Source organism: Asparagus officinalis, chromosome 7 (assembly GCF_001876935.1).
Source record: "Asparagus officinalis chromosome 7, Aspof.V1, whole genome shotgun sequence".
Lineage (NCBI taxonomy): Eukaryota > Viridiplantae > Streptophyta > Magnoliopsida > Asparagales > Asparagaceae > Asparagus > Asparagus officinalis.
In genome coordinates, this window is record NC_033800.1 from 39,610,208 (window position 1) to 39,630,355 (window position 20,148).

General features: G+C 36.2%; 1 protein-coding gene across 1 annotated transcript in view; it reads left to right on the forward strand.

The window, feature by feature from the left end:
- LOC109849682 (nodal modulator 3) overlaps positions 270–20,148 on the forward strand; it is a 50,300-nt gene continuing 30,421 nt past the window's right edge. Inside the window, exons 1-11 of the mRNA XM_020419543.1 lie at positions 270–631; positions 717–782; positions 9,440–9,526; positions 10,214–10,270; positions 10,412–10,476; positions 10,590–10,759; positions 11,919–11,980; positions 12,058–12,141; positions 13,649–13,808; positions 16,487–16,602; positions 18,911–19,039. Coding sequence (XP_020275132.1) covers positions 536–631; positions 717–782; positions 9,440–9,526; positions 10,214–10,270; positions 10,412–10,476; positions 10,590–10,759; positions 11,919–11,980; positions 12,058–12,141; positions 13,649–13,808; positions 16,487–16,602; positions 18,911–19,039 — 1,092 coding nt within the window. The 5' untranslated portion in view covers positions 270–535. The remainder of the gene's footprint in view (positions 632–716; positions 783–9,439; positions 9,527–10,213; positions 10,271–10,411; positions 10,477–10,589; positions 10,760–11,918; positions 11,981–12,057; positions 12,142–13,648; positions 13,809–16,486; positions 16,603–18,910; positions 19,040–20,148) is intronic.

The window sequence follows — 20,148 nt, forward strand, 5'->3', positions numbered from 1 at the left end:
TTGTTTGGATTGAGGGGAATAAGGGTGAAGGAAAGTTAGGGGAACCATTCACCTTGTTTGGGAACACTTAGGAGGTGAAGTTAATTCACCTCCATTCACCTTAATTCACCCCCTAATAGTATAAAAATTGTTACCCCCCAAATTGGGGTGTAACCAAGGGGAAGAGAATTCCCTTCTCTTCCTTTTCCTTCACTCAGTTTCCCTTAACTTCCCTTCACCCCTACAAATCCAAACAGGCCCTTAGTAAACTCCCAAACACACCATTTGAGTCTTTGACTCGAGGGCGAGTCCAGTAAAGTTACCGCACTCTAACCCCAGATCGGATCCAATGATCGATCCAGTGCGAGTTCCGGCATTCAGTCGCCTGTTCTTAACTGAAACCTCGCAGCTATTTAAACCCACGGGCCCCCCTCCCCCAAAATACGCAGCCTAATTCAGGGGCCAGGGCTTAGGGTTTTTCGTCGTCTTTTCCATCGATCTCAGCGCCCAATCAGTTCATGTAGATCTGTTCTCTAATAAACTTCAGATCGAGGAAATGGCGTTCGGTAATCTCTTGGTTTGCTTCTTGATCGGTCTCTCCATCTCGTCGACGGCCGGTGAGTCGATCTATGGCTGCGGCGGATTCGTTGAGGTGAGAAAATCCTTTAACTTCCTCGAATCTGATAGATTTCTTTCATTGTTGTTGCTGATCTTTGGAGTTCTTGCGGTTTTGTTAGGCGACCTCAGCTCTGATCAAGGGGAGAAAGGCTTCTGATGCGAAATTGGACTACTCACACATCACTGTATGTGATGTACATTTGATTTAGCTGTTAATTTTAGTATGGAGAGATTGAGTTATTATTTTGCTACAGAGTTTACTTGTTTATTGCAGCGTAGTGTATCAGTTGTTGCTGAATTTATTTAGATGAAGCTAATTTAGTTGACATGAAGTGACGCTTAGTCTTCCAAGCATAAGATTTGAATGATAGCATAGAATTTTAATTCCCCACCCCCCCACCCCCCTTATATTGAGACGAAAATGTGAACTAGCTATTTGATGGTCGATTAAATTCTCTACAAAATCTCCCTTGCGAAGTGTGGTGGCATAATAAATCCTTAAGGTTCTTCAGACGGTACTGCAAGTACAGGGCACATCAGTAGTTGATATAGTTGAACTGGAAATCTGTTTTCATATTGGTTAAAGATTCCTTGGCACTCGGTGAATCTTTTTCTTGTCGATTGTGTCTAAAGCAAAACTGAGGCTTAGTTACAATTCATTGAATTTTTTGATTGTCGATTGTGTCTAAACCTGTAGTTATATTGTTAAGCACTTTAATGTGTAGAAATTTGTAGTGTAAATATTTTCAGTATAATTGATGTAATTATGTATGCTCATTCTTTTTAATTTTTTTTATTTAGTAGTTAATCCAATTATTGTGGGAATCTAAGGTTTAAAATGATGCTCTTAGGGGTTGTTTGATTCATTTCGTAGAAACCTAAATTTGGAAGATTACTAATGAGAAATAGGTTGTGGGACTTATTTCCATGTTTTCAAGCCTATTTCATGACTTTTTGAGAGGAAATGAGTTTTCTTAAATTTAGGACCCATGACATTATTATCTTATTAGTGAGTGGGTCTCACATGCACAGGCACAATATTATTTTCCCTCTCTTAACCAAACACAAGAAAAAAAAAATCAAACACCTTCACATGAGTGTGTCGGGTGTTTTGATTTCCTTTTCTTAGTTTCACAGCCAACCAAACAGCCCCTTATTGGCAGAAAACTTGGAAATGCCAAATGGGTACCAGTTGCAAGCAATTGTTTACATGTAGGGCATGGTAGTTGAATTTTGGGCCATTTGCAAATTTAACCGCATGAAAGCTGCATGTCAACTATTTGATTTGTAATTTTTGGAATGCGATCTTGTGGCTATGACCACGTTTGAGGATTAAGTACCATAGTTGCATTGCGCTTAAAATAAGTCAACTACAATGTGTTAGCTACATGACGTTATAACTGCAAAATCACACAAAGTGTGATTATAGGCATTGATTCAATTATGAAGAATGACATGAGTTCTTAGAACATACAGTTGCCAAAGTAATCTAGCCTGACAATAGAACACAATATTAGCTGCAGTAGCTGGTTAACGCAACGCAGAAGTGATAAACCTCAGAAGCCACCAAGGGGTGGTATCTGAATCCATAAAGAACGATCTCCAAATCCACGAAGAAAATATTAAAAGAAGAATTTTATTGATAAAAAGTTATACCTCTAGGGCTTACAATACTCTGCTTAAATAGAAAATAAAAAGACTACTACTATAACTCAAACTTGACCAAAAATAGAAATAGGAAAACTCTTCCTAAAAGACTCTAGGATTAGGGACGTCAATCGATCAAATTTAAAATGAAACCGGATTTGCTTCCTAATCAAAACAGACTCCTAAAAAATTACCTAAAATAGTAAAAAACTGATAAAAACATTAATATCTCTCAATCTGCGGGGAATTTGGCGAAAAGGACGGCGGCAAACCGAACATCGGTGGGTTTGGTTGATTCCGTCTCGAAAAAATACGCGATTTACATATATAATTTGTCTAATTCTGACATACTGTTTGAGAGATATGACCCGTTCTTCGTTGTAAGTTATTTTCCTCGACCGGGTCCGTGTTTGGGCTTGTGTCGGTCCCGCTTCTCCATAAATATATCCACAATATGTGCTACATCAGTTTCTCCCACTTGAAAAGAGCTCTACCCCGAGCTTATATATACATGAAGAGTTGTTCCATTTGGTGGGTAATACTCAAACAAATCTGCAACATTGAAACTAGGAGAAATAGCCAAATCTGTAGGAAGGTCAACGATATAAGCATTGTCGCTAATCTTCTTCAGTATTTTGCGTGGGCCATATTTTTTATTTTTCAGCTTGTTATAGGTGCCCACTGGAAAACGTTCTTTTCGCAGAAACACCATCACCATGTCTCCCTCCTCAAATACATTCTTCCTCTTGTGCCGATCAACATCCGTCCTATATTTAGCATTAGACTTCTCTATCTTATCCTTCACTTCCTGTTGGATAGCATGTATCGTCTCCACCATATGATCTGCAGGAATACTCTATTCTAGAAGCTTAGGCAGTGGAACTTAATCAAGATAATGGTTCAGAAGCCTTCTATGTACAATCACAAAGGGAGTCTTGCCTGTAGTTCGATTATTCATACCGTTATATATAAATTCAGCATGTGTCAGAGCAAGATCCCACTGCTTCGCATGGTCGTCAGAGATGGATTAAGGTCACTGAGAGTGCGATTTACCACTTCAATTTGGCCGTCCGTTTGAGGGTGGTGAGCAGTACTGAATTTAAGTGAATTATTAAATCGTTGCCACAAGGTCCTCCAAAAGTGTGATAAGAACTTAGAATCACGATCAAAGGTGATAGACTTTGGCACCCCATGAAGATGTACTATCTCTCGGAAGAAAATGTTGGCAATGTTGCTAGTATCTGCTATTTTCTTGTATGGAATAAAATGTGACATCTTTAAAAATCTGTCAGCCACAACAAAAACAGAATTCATATATCGTTGGGTTCTAGGGAGTCCTAACAAAAAATCCATCGAAATATCATGCCATGACGTATCAGAAATAGTTAAGGGTGTATACAATCTTGTATTTTGGGATTGTCCCTTAGCAACTTGACAAACTGGACAACGTCACACATATTTTTCTGTCCTATTCTTCAGCTAAGGCCAGTAATATCTCTCTTCAATGGAAGCAATCGTCTTTTCACGTCCCAAAATGTCATAACCCAACATGAAGGTCTCGTATTATCTGCTCTCTTAGTGAACTCTGGGGTATGCATAATTGATCTCAATTAAATAAATAACCATTCTAGATATGAAAATTTCTGACTAACTGATTTTGTTGGCAATCGTTCTAAATCTCTTTGAAGTCTTCGCCTTCTGCATAGGGCTCCTTTAGGTATTCAAATTCAGCCACTTCTGCCTGCAAAGTTACCAACATATCAACTCTCCGATTGAGTGCATCTACAACCTTATTATGCTGCCTAGACTTGTGCTTCAAAACAAAAGTGAAACATTATAGAAACCCGATCCAACGAGCATGCATACGATTGATGGTCGTATGACTATTGATGGACTTCAAAGCCTGATAGTCAGTATTAAGCAGAAACTCTCGCAAGATCAAATAGCGTTTCAAATGCTTCAAAGACTGGACTATGGTATATAACTCTAGCTCATATGTGGTCCACTTCTGTCGAGCTTCGTTGAGTTTCTCGTTATAGAAATAGAAATCAATTGGACGCCTTTTTTGGGATAGAACACCACCAATTCCTATGATGAACACATCACAATCAACTTCAAACACCTTTTAAAAATCTGAAAGTGCAAGCACTGGTGCTGTGGATAAATTCTCCTTGATTAGTGTAAAGCTACGGTCTGCATCTTCCCTCCAATTAGTGATAGGCGCTACAATAGTGCTAAAATTTTTGACAAAAAGTCGCTTGACCATGAAAGCTACAAACTTCACTGACAGTCTTCGGTGTAGGCCAATTTCGAATAGCACGTACCTTTTCCTCATCAACATGGATGCCCTTTGTACTGACAATAAAGCTCAAGAATAATAGGCTACTGGTCATGAAGTCGCACTTCTTCAGATTGATATACAACTTGTTCTCCTTTAAAGCCGTTAGTAACTCCCTCAAGTGGTCCATATGCACGGACTCATTCTGGCTATAAATCAGGATATCATCGAAATAAACTACAACGAACTTGCTAAAAAAAGGTTTTAATACCTGATTCATCAACCGGATGAAAGTGTTAGGAGCATTGAAAAGGCCAAAAGACATGACCAACCATTCATACATGCATTCTCTTGTCTTGAAGACGATCTTCCACTTATCTCCTTCTCTAATCTGAATATGATGATAACCACTCTTGAGATCAATTTTGGAGAACACTTTTGATCCAGACAACATATTTAGCATGTCTTATAGTCGAGAGATAAGAAATCGATACTTCACGTAATCTTATTGATAGCCTTACTATCCATACACATGCGCTCTCCGTTATTCTTTGGGATAAGTAAGGCCGACACAACACACAACCTCATGCTAGATCGAATAAAGCCTTTCTGGATGAGTTCGTCCACTTGTTTCTGCGAAATCTCCCTTTCTTTTGGGCTCATCCGATAGTGCGGCATGTTTGGTAAGTGTGATCCAGGTACGCAATCAATTTGATGTTGAACATCTCGAAGCATTGATAATTCGGGAGGGAGTTCGTCAGGTATAACTGTGTCAAATTGTTACAAGAAGGTTTGTACTTTAGGTAGAATTTTGGTGGGAGCATAATCCTTGTTTCTTGATACAACAAGAGCATAAACCTCGTCAGACTTTTAAATCTTTTATAAAATCTTCATTGTCAACGACCCAAAAGGTCTTCTTTTCAGCAACATATGTTTTGATTACCCACTTCTCTGTAAGAGGCATGAGCATAACTCGGCGACCATCCTTCTTAAAGATATAAACATTATTGTTCCCCTTGCGCGTGACATCAACATCAAATTATCATGGCTTGCCTAATAGCATATGACAAGCATCCATCTAAACTATATCACACAATGCCTCATCAACATAATTTTGGCCAATAGAAAAAGACAACCGACACACCTCGTCAATCTGCACATCGTTACCTTACGAATCCAACCAATCTTGTAAGGAGTAGGATGTTTCTCGGTCTTCAAACCTAATTTATTCATCATTCGCCGAGAGAATATTTTCGTTACTACCACTATCAATGATAACATAACAAGTCTTCTGTTTCACGGTGCACCGAGTGCAGAAGATATTCTACCTTTGTAGTGGTTCTTCTGTCTTCGGAGCCAATAATAGTCTTCGCACAGCACACGAGAGTTGATCCCCATCATCAAGATCCACCCCATCACCTCTATAGTCTTCATCATCATCTTGGTCTATATCCTCCCCTTCATGATCCACCATATTCACAACACTTCTTTTAGGGCACTGATTGGATCATGACCAGGTTGACCACCTCTGTAGCACTTGATTGGATCGGGTTTGACATATGAGTTCAATGATGTAGCCTTCTTTGCTGTTGGTTCTGTACCTTTCACAACTACAGCATGTTGATCAGAAGCGAATTGAGAACTGTTTGTTCCCACCACGATTAAAGCTCGTGCGCGAGTCATTAGAAGCTGTCCACGATCCTCTATTATTCAGTTCAAGTTGTCGCTCGACCTTTTCAGCTAGGCTAACTGTGTCTGCCAAAGTATATGTCTGCTATAAAGATACATGATCTTGAATTGCTATCCTCAATCCCCCTGTATATCGAGACATCTGTTGGGCCTCATTCTCATTTAAATTGTTGCGGGATGACAGCCGATAAAACTCCTGCGTGTACTCATTAGCTGTTCTTCCATCTTGTTTGCAATTTTGATATTATTCGAACAAGACCTGTTCATAATCGCCTAGGAAGAAACGAGCTTTCAGTAATTTATTCATCTTCTCCCACCTATTGATTTTCGATTTTTCTTGACGGGATCGACTCATGCATACTGATTCCCACCAAGCTGATGCTCCACTTTTAATTCGGTAGGCCACTAACTTAATCTTACGCTCGTCTGAGATCTCCAGATACTCGAAGAACCTCTCCAACTCTACAACCCTATCAAGAAACACTTTGATATAAAGTTACCCGTTAAAAGATTGCAGATGCATCTTCATCTTGAACCCTCCAGCATCATAGGTATCCCTTTGTCAGCGGCCTTTGCAATCATCACCGCAGCGTGGGGCTTCATAGTTATCATCGTTGCTGTTGAATTCATCATGTGGAGTCAAATCACGTCGCTGGCAACCATTAACGCGATTTCGAACTTCCACCGTGTTCAGACGCTCCACTGTCGACGCAAGTCGCTCCATGGCTGTCTTCATCTGATTAACATTGGTCTTCAACTCATCGAACTCAGTTCGAGAAATAGGGGCTACGTTGCTTGCCATCTGATCGGAAAACAAGTCTCTGATACCAGTTAAAGCATCGCATAAGTGATAAACCTCGGAATCCACCAATGAGTGTTCTCTGAATCCACATAGAACGATCTCCGAATCCACGAAGAAAATATTAAAAGAGGAATTTTATTGATAAAAAGTTATGCCTCTAGGGTTACAATACTCCGCTTAAATAGAAAATAAACAAGACTTCTACTATGACTCAAATTTTACCAAAAATAAAAATAACAAAACTCTTCCTAAAAGGCTCCCTCCATAGGATTAGGAAAGTAAATCGGTCAAATTTGAAATCAAACCAGATTTGCTTCCTAATCAAAACAGACTCCTAAAAATTACCTAAAATAGTAAAAAACTGATAAAAATGCTGATACCTCTCAATTTGGATGGAATTTGGTGAAACGGACGGCGACAAACCGAACATCGGTGGGTTTAGTTGACCCTGTCTTGAAAAAATACGCGATTGACATATATAATTTGTCCAATTCTAACTTACAATTTGAGAGATATGATCCGTTCTTCGTTGCAAGTTATTTTCCTCGATTGGGTCTACGTTTGGGCTTATGTCGGTCTCGCTTCTCCATAAATATGTCCGCAGTGTGTTCTACATCAGAATGTATTGCAAGTCCAACTACAGACAACCGGATACGTACACCACTAATTTGTTTGGTGAGTAAATGCGATCCAAACAAAAAAAATTATTTAGTAGGTTGTCAGAATTATGGGGTTCGAATCCTGTACTGAGAACAAAAAAATAAAAAAAATGTACGCCTACCCGAACTACAACATTTTGAGAAACTGTCATTTTATCAGTATTTAAATGTTTACTGTTCATTTCGGAGTTATCATGCAAGCCGTTGGGATGTTTGGTGTGGTACACACAATTGGAAGATCGTGATAAATGTGACCAACTGTGTGCAAGGTGCTATTTATTTTCTGAATTCCAGCCCTAAGCATTTCATGTTCAGTGATGGCTACAACAGGAGGTGCATTTTTGTTTTTAACATTATAACCATTACATCTCAAACTTCTCCAAAAGTATCCTCTTTTTATGTAAACCCAAAATAAAGTCCTGTATGCATCACAAGTCTCCTATATTCGAGGTCAAAAAAATGAAAATGTAATAATAATACTAGCATAGACCATACAATGAGATTCAAACAAACCGCTGAAGAGCTCCTATTATTGCACTCCTAATGAAGACAAAATAAGGATTTAGCCACACTCCACACTACTCTGAAAAACATGTAATATATTGCATGAGCTCTAAGCATAACAAGTGACTGTCACCTCATGTTTTCAAATAACGCATGGAATACTGTTTCTTGTAAGTCTAATCGTAATTCATATCAATATGAATGACTAAGCAATTGAATGCAAATACGTACTATGTTTCAAAATGTTTTTGTACATTATAATTTAGGCAACTCATATTCTGATGCAGCCAACACATAACACCTTCATTTACATGAATCTACCTCTACTCACAAGTCGTGCCTTGCCTCGCTTATCAAAGGCCCACATAAATAAAACACCCTCATGGAAGAACATTGAGATTTGACATTGCTTTTTCTCTAGTTATACTGGCATATTCATACGTGATGCACATACTACATGAGCAACATGCAATCATGGAAATTATGGATTCATACCAGCCATGATCAAGAATGACTAGTCAACTGCAGATGTTGTTGAGTGCCAGGAGCTGTTTCCAGGGGTTTGATAAAATAACTAGTTAGATATGATAGCGAGTTAAGCTTTTAACTTTTCTACAATCTATTTCAGCTACACTTTAGAAACCTGATTTACTCGAAGGTATGCATATACAATTTTAAGGAAGTATTTATCTAGTGAAACTGAAACTCCTATATCTTATCCATCATCATCAGCAATAACATATCTCTGCCTGTCAAAATGTGCCTTGACCACCAGTTCCAAACTGAGAGAATCCTTCAAAAAATTAGGCAATTTATGTTTCTTGTAGAACTTATATTAGACATCATATAACTGCTAAATCTGGCCGAGGATGGGGCGGTTTCTATAAAGCATAGAAGCTAGCTGACTTGGAAAGAAATCTGTACCAGTTCTCTAGTTTAAGCTCGTGTAGCCAAAGCAGCCCGATGACCCTTCTAAATTCTCATTTTCTTAGAGTTTATGCGGGAGGTTGAGGATTTTGCTAGAACCAGTGAGGAACAGGATCTGAATGACACAAGGTACTTGCTGATGATACAAACTAAACATGTTCCCATAACTCATCGGTTATCCTTATACATAGATGTGACATTTTATGGCTATGTCTATTGAAAGCTATTGGAAAATAGCTGATATTCTTCGTGATATTTTTGTTTGGAATAGTTATTTTATGCAATAAAACCATATGATTCTTTTACTTTTATTAATTATTATCCAATAATATACAGGTCGAGCTTCGAACAGTTGATGGACTGGTTAAGGAGAGGACTCAATGTGCTCCAAATGGTTACTATTTTGTTCCAGTTTATGACAAGGTACTGTTATTTTTTTTCCTCTTGCTTGAAATGGTTCTTCCTCTTTATTTTATTTTGATGGTCAACAAGATGATTCTGATTTCACTATAGTAGTAAAAATACAATGCCAAAGATCTATTTTGTGTTGACAATTAATTAGTACTATTTGTATACAAAGGTAAATCATTGACCATTATAGAAGAGTTCCCAAGGTTTTTGCGTGATAGAGTATCCAGAGATTCTTATAAACCCGTGATTCTGCCCTTTAGTTATTTGGATCTTTGCTTAAAAGAATCTATTATCTCGTTTTCCAGATATCTCTGCTAAAAAAAACTCAATAACTAATGCTTAGTGTGCATGAGATGCTTTCTTTTCCTAGATACATAAGGTTCCTTCTTATGCTGTTATTTGATTGTGAACGAAAATTTATTGGCAGACTGAAAAAACATGGCATATGATATTTAGGCAATAAATTTATGACGTGGGTTTAATTAACCTGAATTCATTCCTAGGTTTTAACATTAGTAGCATCTCTCCCAGTATTTGAACCAATACTTCAACTGCCTAAATTTACCTATATCTATGAGTTCCCTCACTATGCTTCTTTTGGATCATTATCACTCAATATTTTAGATATTCCTCTTCTCAATGACACACTTTTGCTTTCTCCTGTTATTCTCCAGACATGCTAATTGATTTTGTGCACAGGGTTCATTTATTGTCAAAGTTAAGGGGCCTGATGGTTGGTCTTGGGATCCCGACAATGTGAGTTGATGGCTGAACCATACGTCCTAATCCTTCCACTACTTGCAAAGGACTTTAGCGTTGTGTACTCATCAATATGCAGGACTTTATTTCTTTTAGTTTCTTTCCTCAAGTATGGTTGGATTGTGTGTCAAACTGCAGGTTCCTGTTATTGTTGACCAAAGTGGGTGTAATGGCAATGCAGATATCAATTTCCGATTTACAGGGTCCGTGTCCTATGAATGTTCATTTTCCTTACAATATCTGTTTAAATTGAATAGATTTTTCATACTTTATTTGTTAGGCAACTTCTCACCTAGTGGGAATTTGTTTCATGTAGATTCATGATATCAGGAAAGGTCTTGGGAGCTGTTGGTGGACAGAGTTGTTCTGTGAAGGATGGAGGACCATCTGATGTAAAGGTCGATCTCCTGTCTCCTTCCGACGATCTTATTGCATCTGTTTTCACATCAGCACTAGGGCAATATTCCTTTGCAAACATTATTCCAGGTTTGTGATGTTTATACATTGATTAATTGCTTAGTTGGGAAGTTCATTACAAACCATTTTACTCCTTGCCTCACATTTTAACTCAAACTGTGGTTGAGTTTAGAAAATATTCTTGGAAGTACTAAAGACAGGAAACAACCAAGTGAAGATCATTCCTCCGAGCATTTCCTTCAACCTTCTGATAGCCTGTTTTGGTTCTTTGCTTTTGCTTCCTTGATTGCTATGTTTCTCATTTTATGTAAATTTTTCGTGAAATCGCAAATTTTGTTGATTGTTCTGACTATTATAGGATTTCAAGAAACGTGATTATGAAAGGTATGTGTTAGCTTCATCCAGGTCAATAAAGTGATCTAATTTGTAAGTCAATACCCTTATCCATTTTGCGGGGTTTGTCTAAGAACCAACTATTTCAAGAACCAGAACCTGAACTTGGTTAACCTATTGACCGGCACTCAGGTTGAGCCTGCTACACCATTTACATAATTCTATATTTTTTTCTTCAAATATTTGCAGTCTGCAATTGGAGGAAAAAATTATGAGTGTGTTTGATGTTTGTGTCTTTAAGATAGTAAGACACCTTGCTTTATGAAGTATTACTGTAACCCTTCCATTTTAGCTAGATTCTGAATTTCTCACTTTTCTTAGGTTGAATAAGAGCCTTATCTTGTATTATAGTGTTATTTGGGTCAGTAGAGGGTGGAATACTAGAATCCAGTTATAGTATATACTTGTAAATGTAATGTATTGATGAGATGAAACTCTAGGTCAACAAAATGGATCAGATCCCCTTATAATCATTACCCACCGATTTATCAAATAGCACGGAGATTAATTGATACTGTCCTGCCAAATTCAACTTTGTTTTGTTTGGATCATATCTCGATTAGATTGGGTTCAGGCCCCACTAACCAGTTACTGGCCTAAGTAGAATGTTCCTTCTGACGTCTGATTTTTTGCAAAATCAACAATATTGTAGCACTTTGTTGCCTTCCCTTTCTTACATGTTAAAAATTAGCTTTAGCTCCTTAAAGAGAGTCCTTTACTTGTCCTTTAGAGAATGGTTAGAGAATGCAGACTTGCAGAGTCATTTACTTGTCCTTCAGAGAATGGTTAGAGAATGCTATTGTGACCTTTTCTTATTCTTGTACCTTTTATGCAGGGAAATACAAATTGCGCGCTTCACATCCTGATTTAGAAATTGAAGTCCGAGGAACACCAGAGGTTAGAAACTTTTTTATCTTGTCTTTTTCTGTGATAGGCAGTTGCTTTATTTACCTATATCTTTTTGATTTATGTAGGTGGATTTGGGATTTGGTAATGCTGAGCTAGATGATATCTTTTCTGTCTCTGGGTATGATCTCCGCGGTTCTGTAGTGGCTCAGGTACCAAAATAACTACCTTATCTTTTTTCTTTATAGGACTTGCATCAAGTGTCTGTTGGTGGTTAATAGAAGTAAACTACACTAAAGTATAAATGCTGAAATCTGTGGAGCTGCTGCTCCTGTAATTTTTTTGATGCTTTGCTATGACTTTGAGCGTAACGGCTCACTACAATCCTGCCTTGCAAATCTGATGTAAATACAAGTGATGGAGTTCTCTGGAACTCTTCTAGAAATATAAAGACTCTTAATGATGACTCTAGGAAACTGACACCAGTAAATGCTCTATTAAACACTGACTATTAAATCCTTGACTCTTGAGTTTTTAGTCTTTTAAGGGCATTAAACACATCAGAAAATACCTCTGAAGAATAAAAGGTTATCTCACAGTGTCAACACATAGTTTACTAGGATTGCATAAGTATAAATATTTTGACTGATATTAGGATGCATAGATGATCATAAGAAACTTTAGACCTCTTATGATTCTGTATCTAGAATTTTGTTCATTATTTTACAGTTTAGTGACTTTAGTCATACACATATAGACTTTTTTTTGTGATGAAATATGAAGACTATTTTGATCGGAAAAGGACTGACATGCTGATTGTAAACACAAGCCTTCATCCCGATTTAGGAAGCTGGTAATGAAGTTGATTACACATAAAACTTGTTATATACTGCATCACATTATTGACGTCTGGGAAAATAATCTGGATACTTCAGGTGTTTTGAATGGAAAACTTTTTGATAGTCACAGGGTTTGAGACCAAGTAGCAAACTTGTATAACAACCTTAACTACTTGGTAGCTTCGTAAACAAAAAAAAAGTGGATAGCCCAACCTGTTTGTATTTTTTATATTTTGGGAATGACAGTAAGCAATTGATTTGGATATAATCTGGATCAAAGCAATTCATTAGAGATATTAATTACTGGGTGAGATGGAAGTATGGAACATAGTTGAGTTATCTAGGTAAAGATTAAAAATGCAAGTTTGGCAGAAAATTGAAATTTGTGCATTACATCAAGCTGATCCATCTAGTCTTATAGATGTATGTATGTATATTATATGTGGGGTATGGTTTATAATACACACGGTGAATCATCACATAGATTTTGGACCTATACATTCTGAAATGGAGAGAAAAAAAAAATCACAGAATCAATATTTCTAGCCTATACATCTCGTGACCTAAAAATGAACAGTCTGCCACAGTCCCAAAACTCGAATTATAGTATAAAATTCCGACCCATGTGATTTTTGATATAGTTGTGTTTGATTACGTGTGTATAACAATGCATATTCAGATAACAATATTGATGGACAAATGTGTTTTTTCATGTGTATGTAACTGAGATAGCTACTAACTAGGATAGCTACAACTTGCATGTATTGTAACCCAACCCGTATGTGTGTGCTTCCGAGTTCGTGCACGTCTATCTGTGCATGTATGCTTGTTCATGTGTTTTTTCATGTGTATGTTATTTTTCTATGTTAATTGTTTGCAGGGAAATCCAATTTTGGGTGTTCATGTATACTTGTATTCAGAGGATGTGTCGTCTGTGCATTGTCCACAAGGTGCTGGTAATGCCTTGAAGGACAAAAGTGCTCTTTGTCATGCTATATCTGATGCAGATGGAAAGTTTGTATTTCGCTCGTTGCCTTGTGGTAATTACCTGTTCTTAAGTGATCCTGGTCGTCTTATATGTTTCTTGTGTGCAAGATTACAAGATTATGAGTTTTATTTTAAACAATATGATGATTTTCCTTATCTAATTTACTATGACATTGTTTCCTCTTTGATGGTTGTTTAAAGTTTGAATGATTTAGAATCTTTGCATCTGTGTTTCCTTTAAACATTTGATAACCAATTAGACAAGTACACTGAGTGATAGTCTGCACATTCTACCAAAATTATTATGGCTAGTTTGCCCTCTCCATAATCAGATCTTATATGGTATGTTTCACGCAAATGTCACATAAATGGTGTCCATAATGTTTCCTGCCCTGGATACACAATGTAGTATCCAATTTAGAGGCCTACCCCTCTAGGTACTTATGTGCAGGGTTGTTGCCAAGACTGCTATATGCTGCCAAGCTTATCTTGCTGCAAACCTTATCCTATGACCAGGTGAATACAGGGTTTTTATGACTGTGATAGATGCTTGAGCTGGACAAAGATGAAGCTGTTCCAGAATTTAGAAAAACAAACACGTGGAACAAAGAATTATACCTTATGAGGCCAAGCGTATGACTCATGAGTCCATTATCTTATGTTTTCAGTCTGTAAAATTATAAAATCTAGTAAGACTAAAAGATTATCTATTAGTCTATATAGACCTTTGCTCTAGCATAAGCTCAAGATATATTTATTTTCTTTTACATTATTTTTCTGTCCAGCCCATTATGATCGACCAGTGTAAGGAAAAAAAAATTATTGACTGTTATTGGAGCCACGAGTCTCATGTTAAAGAACACAGAATTGACAAGAACTGAACACTCCTTTTTTTTTTTCGAAATGCATGCCTAATGTTTCTCAGCACGATGCAGATTAAGCTGTGCGTGGCCTTATTTAATGCAGTTTACCGAAGCCAATTTGCTCTAAAACCTGTAGTACTAGTTTTGTGATGGCCTTTGTCCATTGTTCTAAATGTTGAATATCAGGATCATGCTGGACAGAAAAATTCCATATTGGCTGGCAGGTAACAGAGATATATCTGGGATATTTTTGAAAAACCAGTGTTACATTATATGAGATAGATATTCATACTTGATGCATCAGAGAATGGAGTTGTGAAGAAAAGTTGATATCTTCTTTTCATGTCTGAAGCCAAAAATCACTAAAGAAGCTACTAGTATTTCCCAGTCTACAATTCTATGACTAATCAATTTTGTATAAGTCCATGTTATGCCTTTTTGACATAACTTGAGCTAAAGTTTAACATGACATCCGCGATGAAAACGGGGAGAGATTTACAGTGAGAGAGAGACTTACCGACAATAAGCAATCAAGGAAGAGGGGGCTTATCAGAGCAACAACAATGATAAACGCATTATTTGGTAGAGCCGCAAACAGAGTTTACTTTGAGGCAAAGGGTTGGAAACTATAAGAGCAAGTGAAACATGTGTAAAAGAATTTAATATCTATCGAGCCCTTCTTTTTGCACATTATAAGTGGGTATTGTTTTGTGTCTAGTCTTCTATTGAGCTATAAATCCTAATTTGATCTTTAAAACAAATAAAAACCCAACCAATATTGCAACATTTTGGCCAATTTTTTGGGACTGAAATACTGCTCAATATATGTGCAAAATCCCAATATATTATTGAAAAAATTCCAAAGACTTGGCAAGCCTTAGTGGCTTAAAAACGACATATGAACCAATTTATTGGCCGTGTCGGCCGAAACTTGAAAACAAAACAATGGCACAGTCTCTCCCTTCTCTGTTTATGTTGTATCATGTTGCAATATCAATATCGAAATCAAGAATGTAGACTCAAATCCTGTGACAATTAATGCACTAGTATTCCACTTTCTAAAAGCTTATTTACCCTAAAGACAATTCACGCACCCCCATTCATTATCTTATTTCCAAAACTCTTGCATTTATGGTTTTTGAAAAGGTTATATAACATAGAGTACAGAGATTCTAGTGTTGTATTACGTCTTTCATGTTCAACTGTATTATTGCTTATTTGTGAATCATACACATATCACTATGGTTCAATAGCACTGTGTTCATTTGCGCTGGGCAATTGCCTTGAAATGAATTATCCAACAGTTCGACTTTATCTATCTAAAGGAATAACGACTGGATAATAGTTCTATTTTTCTTGAAGATGATTTCCCCCCTTAAAAATAAAGCTGTGATTTGTGAACTCACATTTTCATTGAGGGGTTTTAAGGTATTGATCCCCTGAAACTTAAGTATTTTCAGATAGGTTCTCAAAGACCTATTATTTTGAGAATAGTCCCCCAAAAGTTATAACTCATCGGTTATCTCAGGACACATTAATATTTTCTGTTCCCATCCAACAAAGGGATACAATGTGACAGCCTAATTTTGTAACTACAGTAAGATCCATGTTGATTAAGTTAACAGAAATAGACCACATACACTTAGTTGGAGGGACTTGAGAGTTTTTGGGGGCTGTTCTCAAAATAATAGGTCTTGAAGGATCTATTTCAAAATACTTATGCTTTGGGGGACCAATATTTAAAAAAACCTTTCATTAAATAAAGCTACTGTTTAGGTGTTGTATTGATTGCATCGTGAACTTTTTGTTGTGCTGTATTTTCATTGTTATTTCTATTCTTTTTCTAATTTTCTTTTATGTTGTTGTAGGTGTTTATGAGCTTCTACCTTACTACAAGGGAGAGCACACAGTTTTTGATGTTTCACCCCCCTCAATGCTTGTATCTATAGAGCACCACCACCTTGTTATCTCCCAACAGTTCCAGGTTCGTTTAAGCTACTCCTAGGATGTGAAATGCATTGATAGCTTCATATATTTGAATGAGTAGCTATTATTTAGTATTGACTTTCGGGTTCTTTTGATTCTTAAAGAGAGAGCAGTTAAAAAGGCTTACATTTTTCTGTAAGAAATATTCTAAACTATCATTTTAGTGCATTTTTATAATATTATAATTTAACATAAAAATTAGACTTCAAATTATACTGTATTTTGCAACTCAAATCAAGGAAGTATTTGGCATGTGCTAGAAGCAAGTTCAAGAATTGTCAGTTGAGAGTCCAAGTAATGTCAATGGGTCTGGACACGTGTCTTAAATTAAGGGTACATTGAAGAAGTATGTTACAAATATCGTGAATATCATATAGACACATCGCGCATAGAAATAGATTCATTATACTTTCTTGACTACTGATTATCTTAGAAACACTTCTATATTTTCTCAGTCTTCTTCACCAGTTGCTAAGAAATATACGATATTTAATCACTTCAGTATCAAGTTGGGACATGCAATTGTAAATAAACATGGATTTAAGAAGCCTGAATTTGCTTCAGACTCTTGGTGCCTTGTTTTCTGTGTGTTACTCATAATTGAAATGCTGAATACCAAGTTGTCGGCTTGGCATATTTGGAATTCTTTTGTGTTGGGTAGATACAAGTATGGGGATGTTTACCTCTGAGCACTCAAGTTAAAGTTCATTATCTCAACTTTTCTTCATCTTAACCACTAGCTCCATCTTGCTCTGCCCTCTTCAATTTACTGGACACACATCCAACGGTGGAGCCTGAGGGGGGGGGGGTAATGTTTTACAAATATTAGTATATATGATAGTTCTTTTTCCACATGAGTCTCTCAGATCTTTCATATTGTAATTACTCCCTAAAAATTTCATATTTGAAATTAATCCACCAAATCTTTCATATTTGCAATTAGTACCCCAAAGCTTCATATTTTGCAATTAGTCCCCCAATAAATACTTTGAAGTGATTGAATATCCTTCGTTACATTTAGTACCTAAATTGTGAACGATGATTGGATAGTGGTTAATCGGGAATGGATAATTATTGATCAATCAAAATCAACATTGAATTGCACTAAAATCAGGCTCAAATTCATTAGTTTTACGTCTAATTTTGCATAATATTTTCCTAACCTTGTACTTCAGTGAAGTTTTTCCGTTGTTAAGGTTTGAGTGCATGTGGGTATAACTGGTATCACACCTAGAATTGATAAAGATGACAAAATATTTTCTCAATTCCAACCAACCTTTATATAGTGGGACTAGTTTTAAATCACTTAAAAGATTTAGAATATGGAAAGAAAAGCCTACATATATACATTCATCAATCTTTCATGTGGTTTCTTTGCATTTTAAGTATAATAATAATAGGGAAATGGGGATTCAATTTCCATTTACTTTTGGTAGAAATTGTAAATGAGATTTATATTTTTATGTGGTTTTATACTTTTGTGATAGAATTGTGAAATGACATTCTTTCAAATTTCATAAAGTTTTATACTAGGAAATAGAGATTTGAAATGTTTTTTTTTACATTCATGTACTTATGAAATTATTTTATGAATTCGATAGTTAAAATTGTTTCATTTGTTCTTCTTATTATTCCAAATAAGTTTAACAGTGTATGTTATTCATGTATTTTCAATTTGTCAAGTCCTCAAAAAGATTATAAGTTGTAGTTTGTGGTTACGGAAAAACCAATTACAATCGAGATACTTTGAAAAAAGACTTTAGAAGATTGAAGTGTGCTAATTCAACGATAAGTGCATATGTTGAAATGAATAAGTATTCACGAATTCTTTATGAAAAACTTTTACTTCAAGTTCTTCTTTCATCTACTTCGCATCTGAAATTTATTGTCATGCGTTGTATGGTGATTGTATTTTGGCCCAATCCTGGCTCTACCACTGTACACATTGGGAGTAAATCCTAATAATCGATAGATTATAGTAGTTGCATGCAAGGTTGGAAGTTTTCCAGTTAAGTAGAACAAAATATTGGTTTTAACAAACCCTGTAATTAGAAATCCTGCCTTTCCATTCTAAGTAATCAGACATAGCCTTGCTATTTTTAATATGTAATTAGAAACCCTGCATTTTGATTCTAAGTAATCAAACATGACGTAGTTATGTTTAATAGCTCGCACAGTTTCTACCATTAAGACAGAGGTTTGATCATAATCCTCGTTATCAGAAATCATATGCTAATTTTCGTACTACTACAGCCTCCTATCCTTTATTGCAGCTTTTATATTCATGGTTTCAAACTTTTGAACAGGTTACTGGATTCTCTGTTGGAGGGCGTGTAGTTGATACCAATGGCATTGGAGTTGAGGCTGTTAAAATCATAGTAGATGGTCAACAGAGGGTCACAACTGATAGTCAAGGATATTACAAACTTGATCAGGTATATATCTATTACTTCATGGAATAACTCTTAAATTTGTTTTACTTCATTAGTATTTTTTGATAGTCTTTATTTTGTCAGTTTTAGAATCATCTAATTTAGTGCCCTGCTTGTTTATAATTTGCTTTTGTGATTCCAAACATATATGAACCCTGTTACTCATTACTAGTAAGCCATAAGCCAGGTATTAGGATTTACTTCTTAACTTATTTTTTATCATGTCTTCCATTAGCTGGGTCTTGGTTGAAGGTTCTAATAATCAATATTTCATTCTTGATGCAGATTTATAAGATGTGTTGCTGTGTTTTCTGTAGATTCTTACTTTCCTTTTATTATTTATGCCTACAACAATCTCAGGCATCGATGCATTTCTTTCTTATCTTGGTCCTCTTGGATGAATATCTCTTTAGTTTCTGTTTATGGGTTAAACCAGATCTATTAGTTAATTCTAATCAAAAGTTCATCTCTACAATATGTTTGGATAAAGTCTTGATTTAGTACTCTAGTTGGAGGGATGGCCCTATCTACCTCGCTTGTATTTGCTTTGATTTATTTTTTAACTATTTCATATCATGACTAACTAATTGTCCATTTTGCGCCTATTCATGATGTTTCAAAATTTTTGAAATACTTGATTTTTGGCTTAAAAAATTCCAATGATAATGATTAATAAATAGAGCCAACCTTTTGTATGGATGTGCAAATATCAAATTTTAATGGAAAATAGTTGACTGTAAGTCCTTCTGACATAGGAAAGGGTCCCCCTCCCTTCTTTCTCACATACACATTGGCTAGTGTTTCTCCAGTGAATGTACATAGCTAGATTTGACATATATCTTATCTTCTATTCTCCATAGCAATATATGGTCAAAATTTTCAAATGTTATATAATCACAAAGAATGAAGTAATCGTGGGCCTTGTGTTATCAATGCGCGAGGCGCAATGTGGGGCACAAAGTCTCACACGTTCATGGCAAAGCGCAATGCGATGCACGCCCCGTAGTGAAGCAAGGCGCAAACTGCACACATAAATTTTCAAGACAGATAATCAAGCACGAAAGAATATATTTATGTATTTTCACATAAAATATGTCAAGTTAAATAATATA